The 13,674-nt window shown below is 27.9% G+C and overlaps 2 protein-coding genes and 1 non-coding gene across 3 annotated transcripts; 1 reads left to right on the top strand and 2 right to left on the bottom strand.

Annotated features, from left to right (window-relative positions):
- Positions 1-1,217: 1,217 nt before the first annotated feature.
- LOC103486731 (uncharacterized) lies at positions 1,218-4,194 on the bottom strand. The gene is made up of 3 exons (XM_008444781.3): positions 4,012-4,194; positions 3,099-3,261; positions 1,218-1,793 (listed from the first exon to the last, which is right to left on the bottom strand). Exons 1-3 carry the CDS (start codon positions 4,122-4,124, stop codon positions 1,605-1,607), a joined length of 465 nt encoding a protein of 154 aa, XP_008443003.2. The 5' UTR covers positions 4,125-4,194; the 3' UTR covers positions 1,218-1,604.
- Positions 4,195-4,663: 469 nt separating this feature from the next.
- LOC127144185 (uncharacterized) lies at positions 4,664-5,859 on the bottom strand. The gene is made up of 3 exons (XM_051079759.1): positions 5,717-5,859; positions 4,940-5,437; positions 4,664-4,843 (listed from the first exon to the last, which is right to left on the bottom strand). The coding sequence occupies exons 2-3, from the start codon at positions 5,396-5,398 to the stop codon at positions 4,664-4,666; spliced, it is 639 nt and encodes a 212-aa protein (XP_050935716.1). The 5' UTR covers positions 5,399-5,437; positions 5,717-5,859.
- Positions 5,860-11,014: 5,155 nt separating this feature from the next.
- TRNAI-UAU (transfer RNA isoleucine (anticodon UAU)) lies at positions 11,015-11,088 on the top strand. The gene has a single exon. It is a non-coding gene; the product is annotated as a tRNA-Ile (tRNA).
- The last annotated feature ends 2,586 nt before the right edge of the window (positions 11,089-13,674 follow it).

The raw sequence follows: 13,674 nt of genomic DNA, 5'->3' as shown, positions 1-13,674 counted from the left end.
TGGTGGATAATGTTTTAAATGTTCTATGGAATTGATAATTCAATTTTACGTTTGATGATTCCTTAATTTAGAAAAAAAAACATGTCAAGAACCAAATAAAGTAAATGTTTTTTTTTTCTTTCTTGAAAAATATATTATACCATTGAATGTTTAAAGATATATTAGTTATTAAAAATATAGAGACAATCCATTAGACACAAGCAAGGCATAAGAGTTTAATAACTAAATTTATAATTTTAACTGCCAACATGAGCTTTCATTTTTAGAAGAGCTTCGGTTACTCATTCCATAATCATAGTACTAAAAGAAAAAGGTAACTTAACCCATCTATGTTAATAAATTTTATATTATGTGGTAATATTTATTAATTTTTTTACCATTTTGTTTACATGTGATTTATTTTTTTTCCCTTCCGTACCTGGCTTCCCATCTTTTACATAACGGTTGTAACTTTAAACATGTCATTTGTATCTAAAAGTTATTGGGAGTATCTAGATTGTTTAATCTAGATCAATCGATATGAAAAAAAACTATTAAAATTGTGACAACTTTATTGAATAATGTTTTTAAACCATATTATTTTTTCAACATCTTCATGATTATCTATTCTTCATAACTTTGTTTTATTCTTTTAAGATTCAATTTGGAACTAGACAACAATATCCTAAAACAAACCCATTAGAGTAACGAAAAAGTAGAGAGAAGACAAAATTGTTGAGCCAATGTCTTCCTTGCAAGAGAGTACACCAAGAAATTATAACTCGCCCCACCTCACACAAAAGAAGGAAGAAACAACACCCAAATTGAGCACCATCGCCTAATTAAGCTTCCTTAATGAAAAATGAAATCTAATTGAATAGTTTACAAAGATGAATTAATTAATATTACTTTCAAATAGTAGAGACTATAGACTCTACCCAACATGGTATAATGCAAATGAGTAGAGCAAATATTTCTTAGATTCAAAATAGTCGTACCTCAGAATTGAATTCCGATGAAATTTAAAATTGATTAGCTCCAACTTTGTTAGGTAACACAAATTTAAGTTGAAAGTATCATTACAATGAATGAAAAATCTCTTTCTTTTTATAAAAATGATACAAATTTGATAAGCCCGAGGTAGATTACAAGTCACAAAGGATTGATATCTTTAAAATACATAGCAAAGGAGTTAATGAAAAATGGAGGCACATGTATATAAGAACGTATGATCCTTGATGAGATTGACATCTATTTAGTCTAAATATTACCTACCACTTTAAGACACAAGTACAATAAATCAATAAGGTAAATTTGAATCTCCAACCTAAAAAATGTAGACACGTTTATACACACGTTTGCTCCCACCACTTGAGCTCTTGCATATAATTCGTTAGGGAAAAACTCCCTACAAAAATCTTGAAACTCTAAAGTAAGACATGGAACCATCTACTGAAATGTAGCTCTCTACACTTAAAATTACTAAAACTACAAGTAGTCTACAACTAAATTAATATTGGAAATTGAGAGCCTTAAATTGTGTATGTATGTATATATTTTTCGGCACAAACATCTTTGAACTCTCTCTTTGTCAAGGCTTTTTAATTCCTTCAAAACAAACACTATTACAGCTTCAAATTCAGATCGATGCCTTCGGTTTCGGCTTCCGCTTCGGCTCCGGCTCCGGAGCTGATGGCAATTTCTCTGTTGCCCTTTGTGTTTGAGTTTGATTCATATAAGGAGGAGTTGAAGTTAAGTTTGTAGTAATCTGAGGGACATCCTCCATCTCTATGCTGTGGAACCTCCATCGTTTCCTTCAAAATAATTTCACACCTGTGAATTCTCTCTTTTGCCCTCTTCATATATATATTATACATACATATTACCCTTAAATATATCACATTTTCCTTTTGAGGAAAATCTTTATCGCTTTTTATTTTAGGTTTGAATGCTACTTTGTCCCTAACTTTCAATTTTGATTCTTTTTAGTTTTGTACTTTGAGAAAGTAATATTTCATTTTCCTTAAAAATGAAAATGTAGGAATCCAAATGGTTACTTTTTAGAAGTACAATAATCAGTAGTTCAAAATGAATATATATTTTGAAAGTACGTAAATATATTAAAGTTAAAGATACAAAAATTTTAAAAATATTTTGAAAGTACGAAAAATAAAAATAAAAGACGGTTAATGATATAAAGACCAAAGTAGTATGTAGACCTTAATTACAAATGGTTTGAAATTAATACTCCCTACCAACTAATTTTTTTTTTTAAGACAAATATAGTACTAGAAACTAATCATAATGTAATTGTCCTAAACTCAAATTAAGGAAAGAAAAGGAATAAAATCTCAAATATTTTAAAAGGAAAAGAGTATAGGTATATTAATGATTTTGATTTAGTTAATTAATTAGGCATTAGCTTTTTTAATAATTTTAGAAAATTATTAATGATACCATTTATTCTAAGTCTAGAATTCAATTTAATAAAAAATTGAATTTGATTTAATATAAAGATAGAAAAAGGGGGGAAAAAAAAAAGAGAAAATTTTCCATATTATTACTATCTAGGAGATTCTAATTTTGTGGGTGCCTTTTGTAGGTATGTTGAGTGTTTGTTTTTGGTTGGATTTTAGACATTTTGGTATTGAATTAGACATTTGTTTTTGTTTTGAGCATTTTTCTAGCTAGCTGGTTTTGGAATATTTTGTTTGATCACTTTGTTCTTTTGTGATTTATTTGGTATTAACTTTTAAAATTAAGATTTAAAACCTACTCGTACAAATTACAATTACATTCTAAAATTTTCAATTATACAAATTTAAAACTTTTATAAATTTTAGAGTTCAAAATTTATAATAAAATTTGAGGATATAATTACGATTATTATTATACTTTTAGAGTTAGAATAATTTGTACGGTTTAACGTTTAGTACAATAAATATGTTGATATAGCTAACTTAGTTTGACACTAATTCCACTCATTATGCTATGTGTTGAAAAAAAAAAGTAGAAAATTATTTTTTCTATGAAGAGAAGAGAGAAGAAAAAAAGAAAGTATTTTGAAAGATGAAGAAAAGCCTTGAAGAAGTATGAACATGAAATTTAGAGATATTTACTTTGGGGAGATGGAAAATATTGAAGGTTGGAATTTCATTTGGAGCTGAAGAAGATGAAGATCCTAATGCCATCAAATTGCTTTCTTGATCTCCTAATTGATACCTTCCACTTCTTTTTGTGTTATTCTTCATTAATTGGCCTGCAGAACCCCTTTTTGTACCTCTACATATCAATAACACAACAACCACATCAAAATTAATTATAATCAAAATAATTAAAAAGAAATTATCATGTATAATGAGTCACAATGAAATGTGAAGAACCTAACACCTAAGAAGATGTTAGAAATTCTCTCATGTGTTGGTGAACTCAAAAATCTAAGTATAATCTCTCTTTATTCGTTGTGTTAATCCATATTGGATTTATATGACTTTTAGAAATTTTAATAATCGAAAATTTACTCGTGACCAAATTTCTAAGGTTTAAAAGAGAATTTTATTATATATCTTTTAAAAATATATTAAGCAAACAAAAACAATTAATAGGTAATAAATTTCTTTGAATCAAAGTTGATATCTCCAACTTAAAATATTATATTAGCTAAACTACACTTGTAAACAAACCCAAATTTACATTGGTTTTCTAGTTTCGAAATTAAATATATATAACGTAAAAAAAAAAAAAATATATATATATATATATATTTGAGTTTTAAATCAACATTTAAAGTTGATAATAAATCTATTAGCTCAAAAGATTTGAAGACCCCCCAAAAAAGGGGAATGTTTTGTATAAAGATTTGGTTTTTAATAATCTAGTCTGTCCTATTTAACACTTACGTTTATTGCACATAATCCACTTTCTAAAAACTATTCAACCAAATCTGAAAACAAGAAATCTTTCAATTAAAATTAAAATTAAAGAAAAAAAAGGAAATATTGAAATGAAGAAAGATAAAGAAAAGAAGAATACCTGAAGTTTGAATGAGAATGAAATGGAGAGCAATTAATTTCCATGGAGGAAGAAGAAGAAGAAGAAGATGATGATGAATCTTTGGTTCCCATAGTATTGTTTTCAACTCTCATCTTCTCTATAATATTATTATTATTATTATTTGCTTCCTCCCTATGGCTTTCTTCCAAAAAGGGTATCACCCTTTTTGCATTCACCATCTGTCATTTTACACAATTAATTAAACATTTGCTTTATTAGTAATTAATTATAATTATAATAAAATCAACATCAAAATCATACAAATCAGTTTTAATATTTTCTTCTATTTTAATATAGCTCAAACTTCTGTTCTTTTAAAAAAAGTTATTTTATCTTTGAAATTCAAGTGCTTTCTTTTTTTTTTTCAATTTGGTCCATTAAATATTTCTTTTAATCGTCAATGTCTATTAAATAATTTAATACGTAGAAAATATTAATAAAAAATAGTAAATTTGAACATGTTGGAATAAAACTCAAATTTTTGAAACTAGACAAGTTTAATATTTTGAAACTTAAGAAATTAAACCTAAAATTTAAGAATAAATAGATAATATTCCGTTTTTGTAAAAGTAAATTAAAAATTATGTTGGGACATTTTTTAGTTTTAAGGATGGAAATAAAATTAACTTTTTCAAAAAAAGAAAAGTAAGGAGAAGTAATTTGCCTTTTCTTGTTCTTCCGGCGAGGTCCAAATGTTGTTGAAATCCGTAGATATTTGGCTTGAAGGGTGCTCTATTTCACGAAGATATCTCCCCGCCGACGATGATGTGGCTGACGGACACGATGATCCAGATCCTTGATTAATATTCACCTGACAAAAAAAAATTTTATTAATCAAAATTTCATACATGTTTTTACTTAAAATCCCTAATAAATATATTCAATCTCATCTGGATCCTCGTCTCACCATCGGATTATAATATTGGTCAGGATTGCAAGACGAAGCAGAGAATTGAAAAGTCGGGAGAAAATACGGAGCCAAATTCAACTGCGACGCCTCCGATATTCGTGTTGTCGGAAACAAGGGTTTTTCGGCAGCGACGGTTGGCAGATAAGGCGGGGGAATAAATTCAAGAGTTGGAAACAACGGAAGATTATTCGTCCAAGAAACATAGTCACGCGGCGGCGGCGTCGGCGACGGCGTCATTATCTGAACAAGCGGCGGAGGGGGAGGCGGCGGCGGAGGCAGTGGAGGGTTTAACGATAACGGATGAGTAGTAGCAGTAGAAGTAGAATTAGTGTGGGGCGAAATGTGTTGATCAGTGGAGGCGCCGCCGCTTTCTTGCTCCTTGAGGATCTTCTCAAGCTCGGCAACGCCAGGTCCTCTCCGGGGAATACGCTGTCGTTTGGCTTGAGTTTTCCTCATCTCGTATCTCTCACATTATATTATACTCTAAATTAATAACTAACCCATAGAAAAAAGAAAAAAGAAACGAAAAGGAATTAGACAGAGGAATAAAACGAAACTAGAGGGGGGAGGGGGGGTTTGTTTATATAATTTGATAATAAATCCAAAAAGATTTGAGAAATTGAGGTGGGAGATCGAGGGGGGAAAATTAATGAAGAAGAATCTACAATTTCCAAATAAATTAGAGAGAAAAAAAAATCTGCAAAAAAGAGCGATGAAAATTAAAAGTTAAAAAATAGAGAGAGAGAGAGAGAGAGAGAGAATTGAATTGGTCACCATTTTGTTTTTGTTTGAAGTGATTTTGAAAAAAGCACTGAAATTGAGGGGTTTATGTGAATCTTCTTCCTCGGGTCTATCGCTAACTTTGTTTCTGTATGCAATATTTTGATGTTAATTTGTTTTTTTGATTTTGAAAGTTGGGATCAGAGAAGGAAGAGAAAGAGAGAAGAAGCATTAAAGAAGAAGCTGAGGGTGAGGTTGAGGGTGAGGCATCTGTTTCTTGCCCACTGAGACTTCAAATCTCAGGAAATCTTTGCCATTTTTATTAATTTGTACAACTTTTGTGCTTTACTTATTTATTTTCTCAGTGCCTTGTTATTGCATGGAAATAGTTAAGGACTAGGTCTCTTGGTCCCCTTTCCCATTTTCATATTCACCTGCCCATCTTATATATATTGCCTGCTAACACTTTTTCTTTCCTTTCATTTTCATCTTCATACATTAAATATCTTTCATTTTAGTTTATACACTTTTTAACTATCAACTGTATATATAAATAGCTTTTAAGTATTTGAATGGTTGAATACTTTTAGTCGATACACATTTAGAGGTGTAGAAGTGTATTGACTAAAAGTGAATGTGTTAAAAAGAGTGGTATGTATATGCTAATTAGTCGGTACTTAAGTTTACTAATTTATGTTACTCACAACTTGTTGTGACACTATTTTTATTCTTGCATCTTAGATTTATTTTGCTTAGTTTTAACAAAACCATTTAAATAAAAAAGTGTAAGAGGTGAAGTATATGTAAATATTGTACTTTTTGTGAAAAAATAATTAAGCTATAATACTCATTCAAAATATGAAATTACAAAATTTCAGTAATCAAAAACCAAATCGCGCTCCCTAGGAGGAAAAAGCATAAAAATTAAAAAGGACAACTTTTATAATTTTAAAGAACTTCGAAGAAGATGTTCTATTGGAAAAATGATGTATAAGATTTGGATCTTTTTTAATTGGCCAAGGTTATTTTGAATTATGATAAGCACTTTAGTTTTTAAACAATTTATTTTCAAAATTAAATACTTAAGATGTTAAACCAATCACATCCTTAATTTATGCTAAACTTCTATCAATCAGGTTAAAGTGAATGTTAATTTAAGAAAATTAGAGATATATTGCACCTCGAATTGTTTTAAATAAAACTGATATTTATAAAATTTGCTACAAATTAAAATAGATTTGATATAATATCATGAATCTTGAGAATTATAATGTTTTTATATATGAAACTTTTTTTGTTTTTTTTTTTAGGAAAAATATATGGAAGTTATCAGCAGCTAGTCTAGCCAGCTAAATTAATATAATCCAAAAATTCAAAGAGTTAGTATTGTTTAATAAATTAATTAATATTGTTATAAGTAAAAGTATGAGAATAATGACAGCTGAAAATTCATAATAAATAATTCAAAATTTATCTAAATATTTGGCTATGAATAATAAAATAATAATAATACTAGGTTACTCAAATTATGATATATGAGTCATATAGATTATTTAAGGTAATGAGTCATATGGATTAATATTACTGATTATGAAAAAGATATGGTTTTCTTTAGTTTAAGGTAAAAGTTTAAATCAAAACAATTTTTTTTTTAAGGATTCACTTTAGAACATGAACTTATATTGAAATTTTGGTTAAGATATATATTATACAAAACTTATATTCATAAATGTATTATCCATTGATTTTAATGCTAAAGAGATTTAATGTTAAAAAGAAACATCAAAACATGAGGGAGATTCAATTAAATTCTTATATGAATGAAATAAAAGAAAGTGGGAACATTGACCAGCTCTCATTTTTTACGAAAATGAGAGGATTCACAAATTACTACTTCCAATGATATTAGTACTATGGATACAACAGAGAATCAACATTTTAATCAAACTTATTCGCTTAATGAAAGATTGATAAATTCATTTCATATTAGTTCATAGAAACGAAGAATTAGATCATTCATTTGTGTTATTATCTCGTTTAATTTGAAATGAAATGATTGCAAACTGATATTCAAAAGAGAGAGAGAGCATTGCATATTATGCAATGTGTATTCATCCAACCCTAACTTTTCTAAGTAACAACATTGAAACTACTACCCTAATATACCCAATTTACCTGCACTTTTAGATAGCAGCATTTGGCACGAGCACAGTTGGCCAAATTGGTTCGATATGCTCATCTTAACTTCAACTTTAAGAAAGAAAAACATTTGTATATATAATGTTGATTGAATAATGTACTTTGTCATATATATCATGGACTCTTTTACAGAAAGAGTATACTAATTAATCTAACTTCATATAGTCATCATGCCGAGTCCGTTTGTATTTCATGTGACATGTTCATCCAAATATACAACTATTGTGGCGTGTACCTACTACCAATCTTAGCTAAATTTGTTCATATAACAAACCTATCTATATTTTATTTGACATTAGTTAGTTGTCTTAATTAGATTAACACCCACACATAATGATGTAGTTTTGAAATCAAGTCATTTTAAAAAAAAAATTAAAATATCCAATAACTATTCAAAATAGTTTTTAAATACAATTTAAATAAATTTAATCAAGATAAAGTAATTTTTTCTTCCATTAGTATGAATTATTAAACAAATTTGAAAAACATTTTTCTCTCTAATTAATCGAAACAAATTCCTAACTCGTTAGCTAACACGTTTTTCAATTTAATAACACATGCAATGACATATATGCCCTCTTGGATCCTCTCAATAATATATGATTCAAAAAAAAAAAAAAAAAAAAAAAAAAAAGAAAAAAGAAACAAAGAGTTGATTCCCCCATAACTTAATACTCTATAAAATCCCTCTTTACTAAGGAAGAGCACACACACACCTTTAATTTCTACAGTTTTGGCCCTTGATCCCCACTATTTTCTCAAATTGACCCTTCAAATTATAAAGCCAACCAACCAAATTAATTACATCCCTAATAGATTGTATTTAAATTTGATGAAATAAAATCTAATAAATAGTACATATATATCCATTAATTTGGAATCAGAAACATGAGATCATAAAATATTTAGAAAAAGAAAAACAAATCTTGAGAGAGCTATATATTACCATAAATTTATGATGAATGAGTAAGGGCCATGTTGATGTAAATGTAGGGAAGCAAACTCCATAAGGCAACCAAATGATCTACCCATAAAAGATGCAAATATATATATATATATATATATATTAGAGAAGAAATTTCAAAGTTTGATAGTTTTTATTTTCTTTTATTTTGTGTAACACCAAATCTTTCTATAAAAATCAATGTCAGATTCTTTAGGTGAGTTGGTGGGGCTTCCCAATTATATTACTCTCTCATCGCTCTTCTAACCCAATTACTTCAAAGCACCAAAAATGGCTTCACATGGCCTATGAGAGACATACAATCTTATCTAATCATCAACAGAATCACACATACAACCATCTTCTTTTTCAAACCTCTTTTTGACTACGTAATTCAAATATGGATTTTAAATCTTCAATCACAACATGTCATGTAATACATCAAAATCAAAATTAATTAGTCCATAACCCAAACTCCATCTAAATATTGATTACTTGGTTTTAATACTGCTATTCGAGTTTTATTATTTTTACCTATTGTTTCGATTTAAAGCCGGATATTTAGAACCCAGATATGAATTTTGAAAGCACTATTGTATTTTATATTATTTTTAGCCTGTGTTTGATGGAAAATTTAGAAATCGGATTTAAATTTAAATAATCATTTTAAATGTGTTTAATAGTATTTTTATAAATCATAAAACTTGTTGTACCAGTCAGCCATTATTAAGGTTATGTTAAAAATAACAAACACTTGCAAATATAACACAATGTATTATTAGAGATATACTATCATCGAAAAGAATCGGAAATATTAAACTTAAATCCAAGTCTTAAAGTTTATAGACTAAATGATGACAAAAGTTTATTAACAATAGAATCTCGCTAATATTACTATATTTTCATCATGCATATTTTAGTTTCTAATAAAGATGAATCGTGTTTGACATGACATTATATTTATAAACATTTTTTTTATATCTTTATTTAATATAATTTCACATTTTAAATTTTAAGAAATTGTATTATTTTCATAAGAGAAACCAAAAACAATTAAAAAAAGAACAGAACTCACATTTCCTCCCAAACACCTTAAATCCAAAAAACATAAAACAAAATCAACCAAACACATGATGCCCTTTTCAAGTATTTACCTTTTTAATTAAAGTTAACACATATAAGGAAAGGATTATATTAATATTAGTATTTGAATCTGATATGTTATTTTCAAAAAATTATGGTTGGGATCTTAATCTTTAAATTCATGTTATTGAATGTGGAATCCTAAACAAATCCTCAAGTTCTCTGAATACTTATATGGATTCATTTTATTTTATTAGATCACACAGCTGGATGTGGTCTTAATTAATATAAGTTATATTTTAATGATTTATGGCTTTTAGAGAATCATAGAGAGAATCCAAATCCTATATGATTTTGTGACATATAAAGCTATAAATAACCCAACAGATTTTCTTAAATTTACTGGCAAATCAAAACATTGTATATCATATTTAGATATTAATAACTTGTAATACAGCTGGTTCATCACAAGTTTAATTAGAATACTCAAACCCTTTTTTTTTCTTTCTTTTCTATTGGGTGAAATTATATTTTTAATTAAGCTGAAAATCGTGGAGGCATTAAAGATAGAGGGAAAGCAGGCAAGATAAGTATATATTTAATATTTAATCATTTAAATTATTTATCTATTAATTAAAAAAGTAGAATTTGTCTCATTTTCTAGAAATTGTTTTTGGAATAGGAAAAAAATTAGTATATATTTAGAAATGGTTATAGCTATATATATATATGTTATTTTTTGTTAATGAAAACTTTATCTTAATAAAGTAACTAAGAGGGGGAGAATTTTATGTATTTTTATGCTCATTATTAGTCTTTATGCTTGTAAAAGAAATCAATAATTATTGGAATAATATTTTGTTATTATTGTACACCCATTATTACTCCCTTATTGTTGTACAGAGCAATTAGTATTATATAATATTAGCTAAAAATGGAAATATACTTTATGACTTGGTCTCATATAATGTATAATAAAGTTGACAGTTTCTTAAATAGGTAAAAGTATGTAAATAATAATAATAAAAAAGATGAATTTTGAAGTGTTGGATTTTTATCATTCCGACATTGGTGTATTACTTAAATTTGGTTTCAAAATATTTGAATGATGCAAATTAACATCAATCGGTCCCGTAGCTCAGTCGGTTAGAGCGCTGGTCTTATGAGCCGGAGGTCGCGAGTTCGAGCCTCGCCGGGACCATTTTTGATTATCTCCATTATCCATTCTATTTTCTGTAATAGAGGCAAAGCTTTGTTTGCAGTATTAAGAGAGATAAAAGAGATGGGAAGGTGTGAGGATGAATTGAGCAGTGGAATATGAGGGGGGTGGTCCAAACTCCAAAGCAACAAAAAGAAAAAGAATCTGTTTTATGTTGTAAGTAGTGGTGTGAATAATTGACCTAAAATTTTCAGAATTGAAGCAGAGATATGAAGTATGAGAGTGAGAGTGAGAGAGAGAGGGGCCACAGTACATCTCCTTCTTCCCCTGTGGGTTTGACTGAAACTTGCAGTTTTAAGAGTATTATACACAAATAAATAAAAATTACCAAATCAAGAAACTGACACCTTTGTAACCAACCAACCAAAAGAAAAGAAAAATTAAAGAAAAAAAGAAAGAGAAAGCTGCTGCTGCTGCTGCTGCTGCTGCTTCTGCCTTGTATATGCATATCCCCCCACAATCACCATCATCATTCACATACACTTATAAGTATTTGGGTCATGTGATTTCTTTTTCTTTTTTTCTCCTCCCAAACCCCACTAATTATAATTAAACTCAATTATGTTTATTTCTTACGAATATAATAATTTTAAAAAGTGCGTCTAATATTTTCTCAGAACTTCTCATTAGTTTAAGGTGAAATTGAAAATTATTAAAAGTTTATAAAATTTATTAAGCATTTTTTTTTTGAAATACCGAATCAATACATAGGAGGAGAGTTTAACCTCTTTAATACGTTTAATTTACTAAAAACGACTTTTATTTCATTTGATAACAATATTGTTTTTTCTTGAGTGTCAAACATTATGTTTAACAATTAACATGTTGCAAGTCTAAATTTTGAACCATATCATACTTAGAAGCACTGAACAAACAAGTAAAATTTTAATTAGGGATAGTACTCGATCATGTTAGTAACTCGGCCAGGTGCAACATCATTTGCATCTAAGGTGCTAGCTTTTGGCTTGAGCGAAAGAAATCATATATTACATTTCGGATAGCTTATAAGAGTACGTTTGGGGAAGGGAAAAAGTTATAGAGGATAAAGATTATGATAATCTTCTCAGTATTGTTATTATAACATTAGAATTATCATAATACTAAGAAGATTATCATAATCTTAGTGTTATGATAATTCTAATGTTATAATAATATGTGTTTGGGGAAAGATTTATTATTGGTATTATTATGATAATATGTGTTTAGAGAAAAGATTATATATGAACGGTAGTGTTATGATAGTATGTGTTTAGGGAAAGATTATAATAGGTAGTGTGATGATAATATTTTGGGAGAAGGATTATGTGAGAAGGATTATAAAAATTATTTTTTTAAATTCGTATTCTAAATCAAATACACAAATATTTGTATATTTAATTTACCAAATTGTCATATTTTCATAAAACGAGTTCCATTAGTTTTCTTAAATACCATGTTCATTTTAAATATTTTTTATGCAAGTCTTTCGTGTCAATAAATTTTATTTTTAAATTCGTATTCTAACTCCAATACACAAATTACATATATTTAATTTATCAAATTGTATTAGTTTTTGTTAAAAATTTCCAGAACATTTTTAATGTTGGATTATTATGTGCGAATAAATTATATTTTTATTTTTTAATTGATATTCTAAATGCAATACACAAATTACATATATTTAACAATTGATTTAAACCAATGATTGATAGCATAATTTAATTCACACGAAATGATATAAGAATAACAAAATAGTTTTTAAAAGGGAGTTATAAACTGAAGTCAATTATATGGAACACAATGCAAGAGCAAAAGTTATTATTATTTTTAAATTTATGTAATTGTACCAAATTCATAACTTAAAAATAAGCTATGTTTTTTCAATAAAAAAATTAAAATTAACAAAACTTATAAATATAGAAATTATAATGAGAAAAAAAATGGATTAAATAAACAAAGGAAAAATTTATATAACCCATTCTCCCGTAATCCTTTCCCTCCCCAAACACACCATAAGTACAGAGTTTATCAACAAGAACATCCTCTAGATATTTTGTTTATGGACAACAGAGTAAATCCAAGACTATTATAGAAACTCCCCTTTTGAATAAACACACAGAACAGACTCCCTTGAGTGTGATCCTCCAAGATTTATTAGTAAATTAGATTCCTCCAACTTCCGGTGATTTCTAGCTCTTATGCAATCCACAATCTACAACATGTGGTACAACTACACAACAAAAACACTAACAAATTTCTTGCAAAAGCACTCACCAACTATTCAACGACTGAAGGCACCACACACGACAGAACACAAGCTTCAATATATTTGAAGCTGTAACAAAGGACCAATAGGTCATATATAAAGGAAGACACTCATATACTATCATCTTGGATAAAATCCAGCGAAACAACCAATAAATCACCATATGTTTGAAAAAGGATATAATAAATCTCCATAAACCTCTCAACAAAATAAGAAACTCTCACGTAAAAACATATCTATTATGATATTTGAAGATAATGGTAAAAATAAAAAAATTTGTAAATCAAACATCCTACCAAGTGGAACTTGTTCAAATTGATAAA

Source organism: Cucumis melo, chromosome 12, assembly GCF_025177605.1.
Source record: "Cucumis melo cultivar AY chromosome 12, USDA_Cmelo_AY_1.0, whole genome shotgun sequence".
NCBI classification, from domain to species: Eukaryota; Viridiplantae; Streptophyta; class Magnoliopsida; order Cucurbitales; family Cucurbitaceae; genus Cucumis; species Cucumis melo.
This window is presented reverse-complemented; position numbering and strand designations above follow the sequence as displayed.

Bases quoted from the DNA above. Each gene is read 5' to 3' on its own strand.
- LOC127144185 (XM_051079759.1), bottom strand. From the start codon at position 5,398: ATGAGGAAAACTCAAGCCAAACGACAGCGTATTCCCCGGAGAGGACCT. The intron at 4,844-4,939 runs GTGAGACGAGGA...TTTTTTTGTCAG, and splicing joins ACCAATATTATAATCCGATG to GTGAATATTAATCAAGGATC.
- LOC103486731 (XM_008444781.3), bottom strand. From the start codon at position 4,124: ATGAGAGTTGAAAACAATACTATGGGAACCAAAGATTCATCATCATCT. The intron at 3,262-4,011 runs GTATTCTTCTTT...ATTGATATGTAG, and splicing joins CATTCTCATTCAAACTTCAG to AGGTACAAAAAGGGGTTCTG. The intron at 1,794-3,098 runs GTAAATATCTCT...ATTATTTTGAAG, and splicing joins ATATTTTCCATCTCCCCAAA to GAAACGATGGAGGTTCCACA.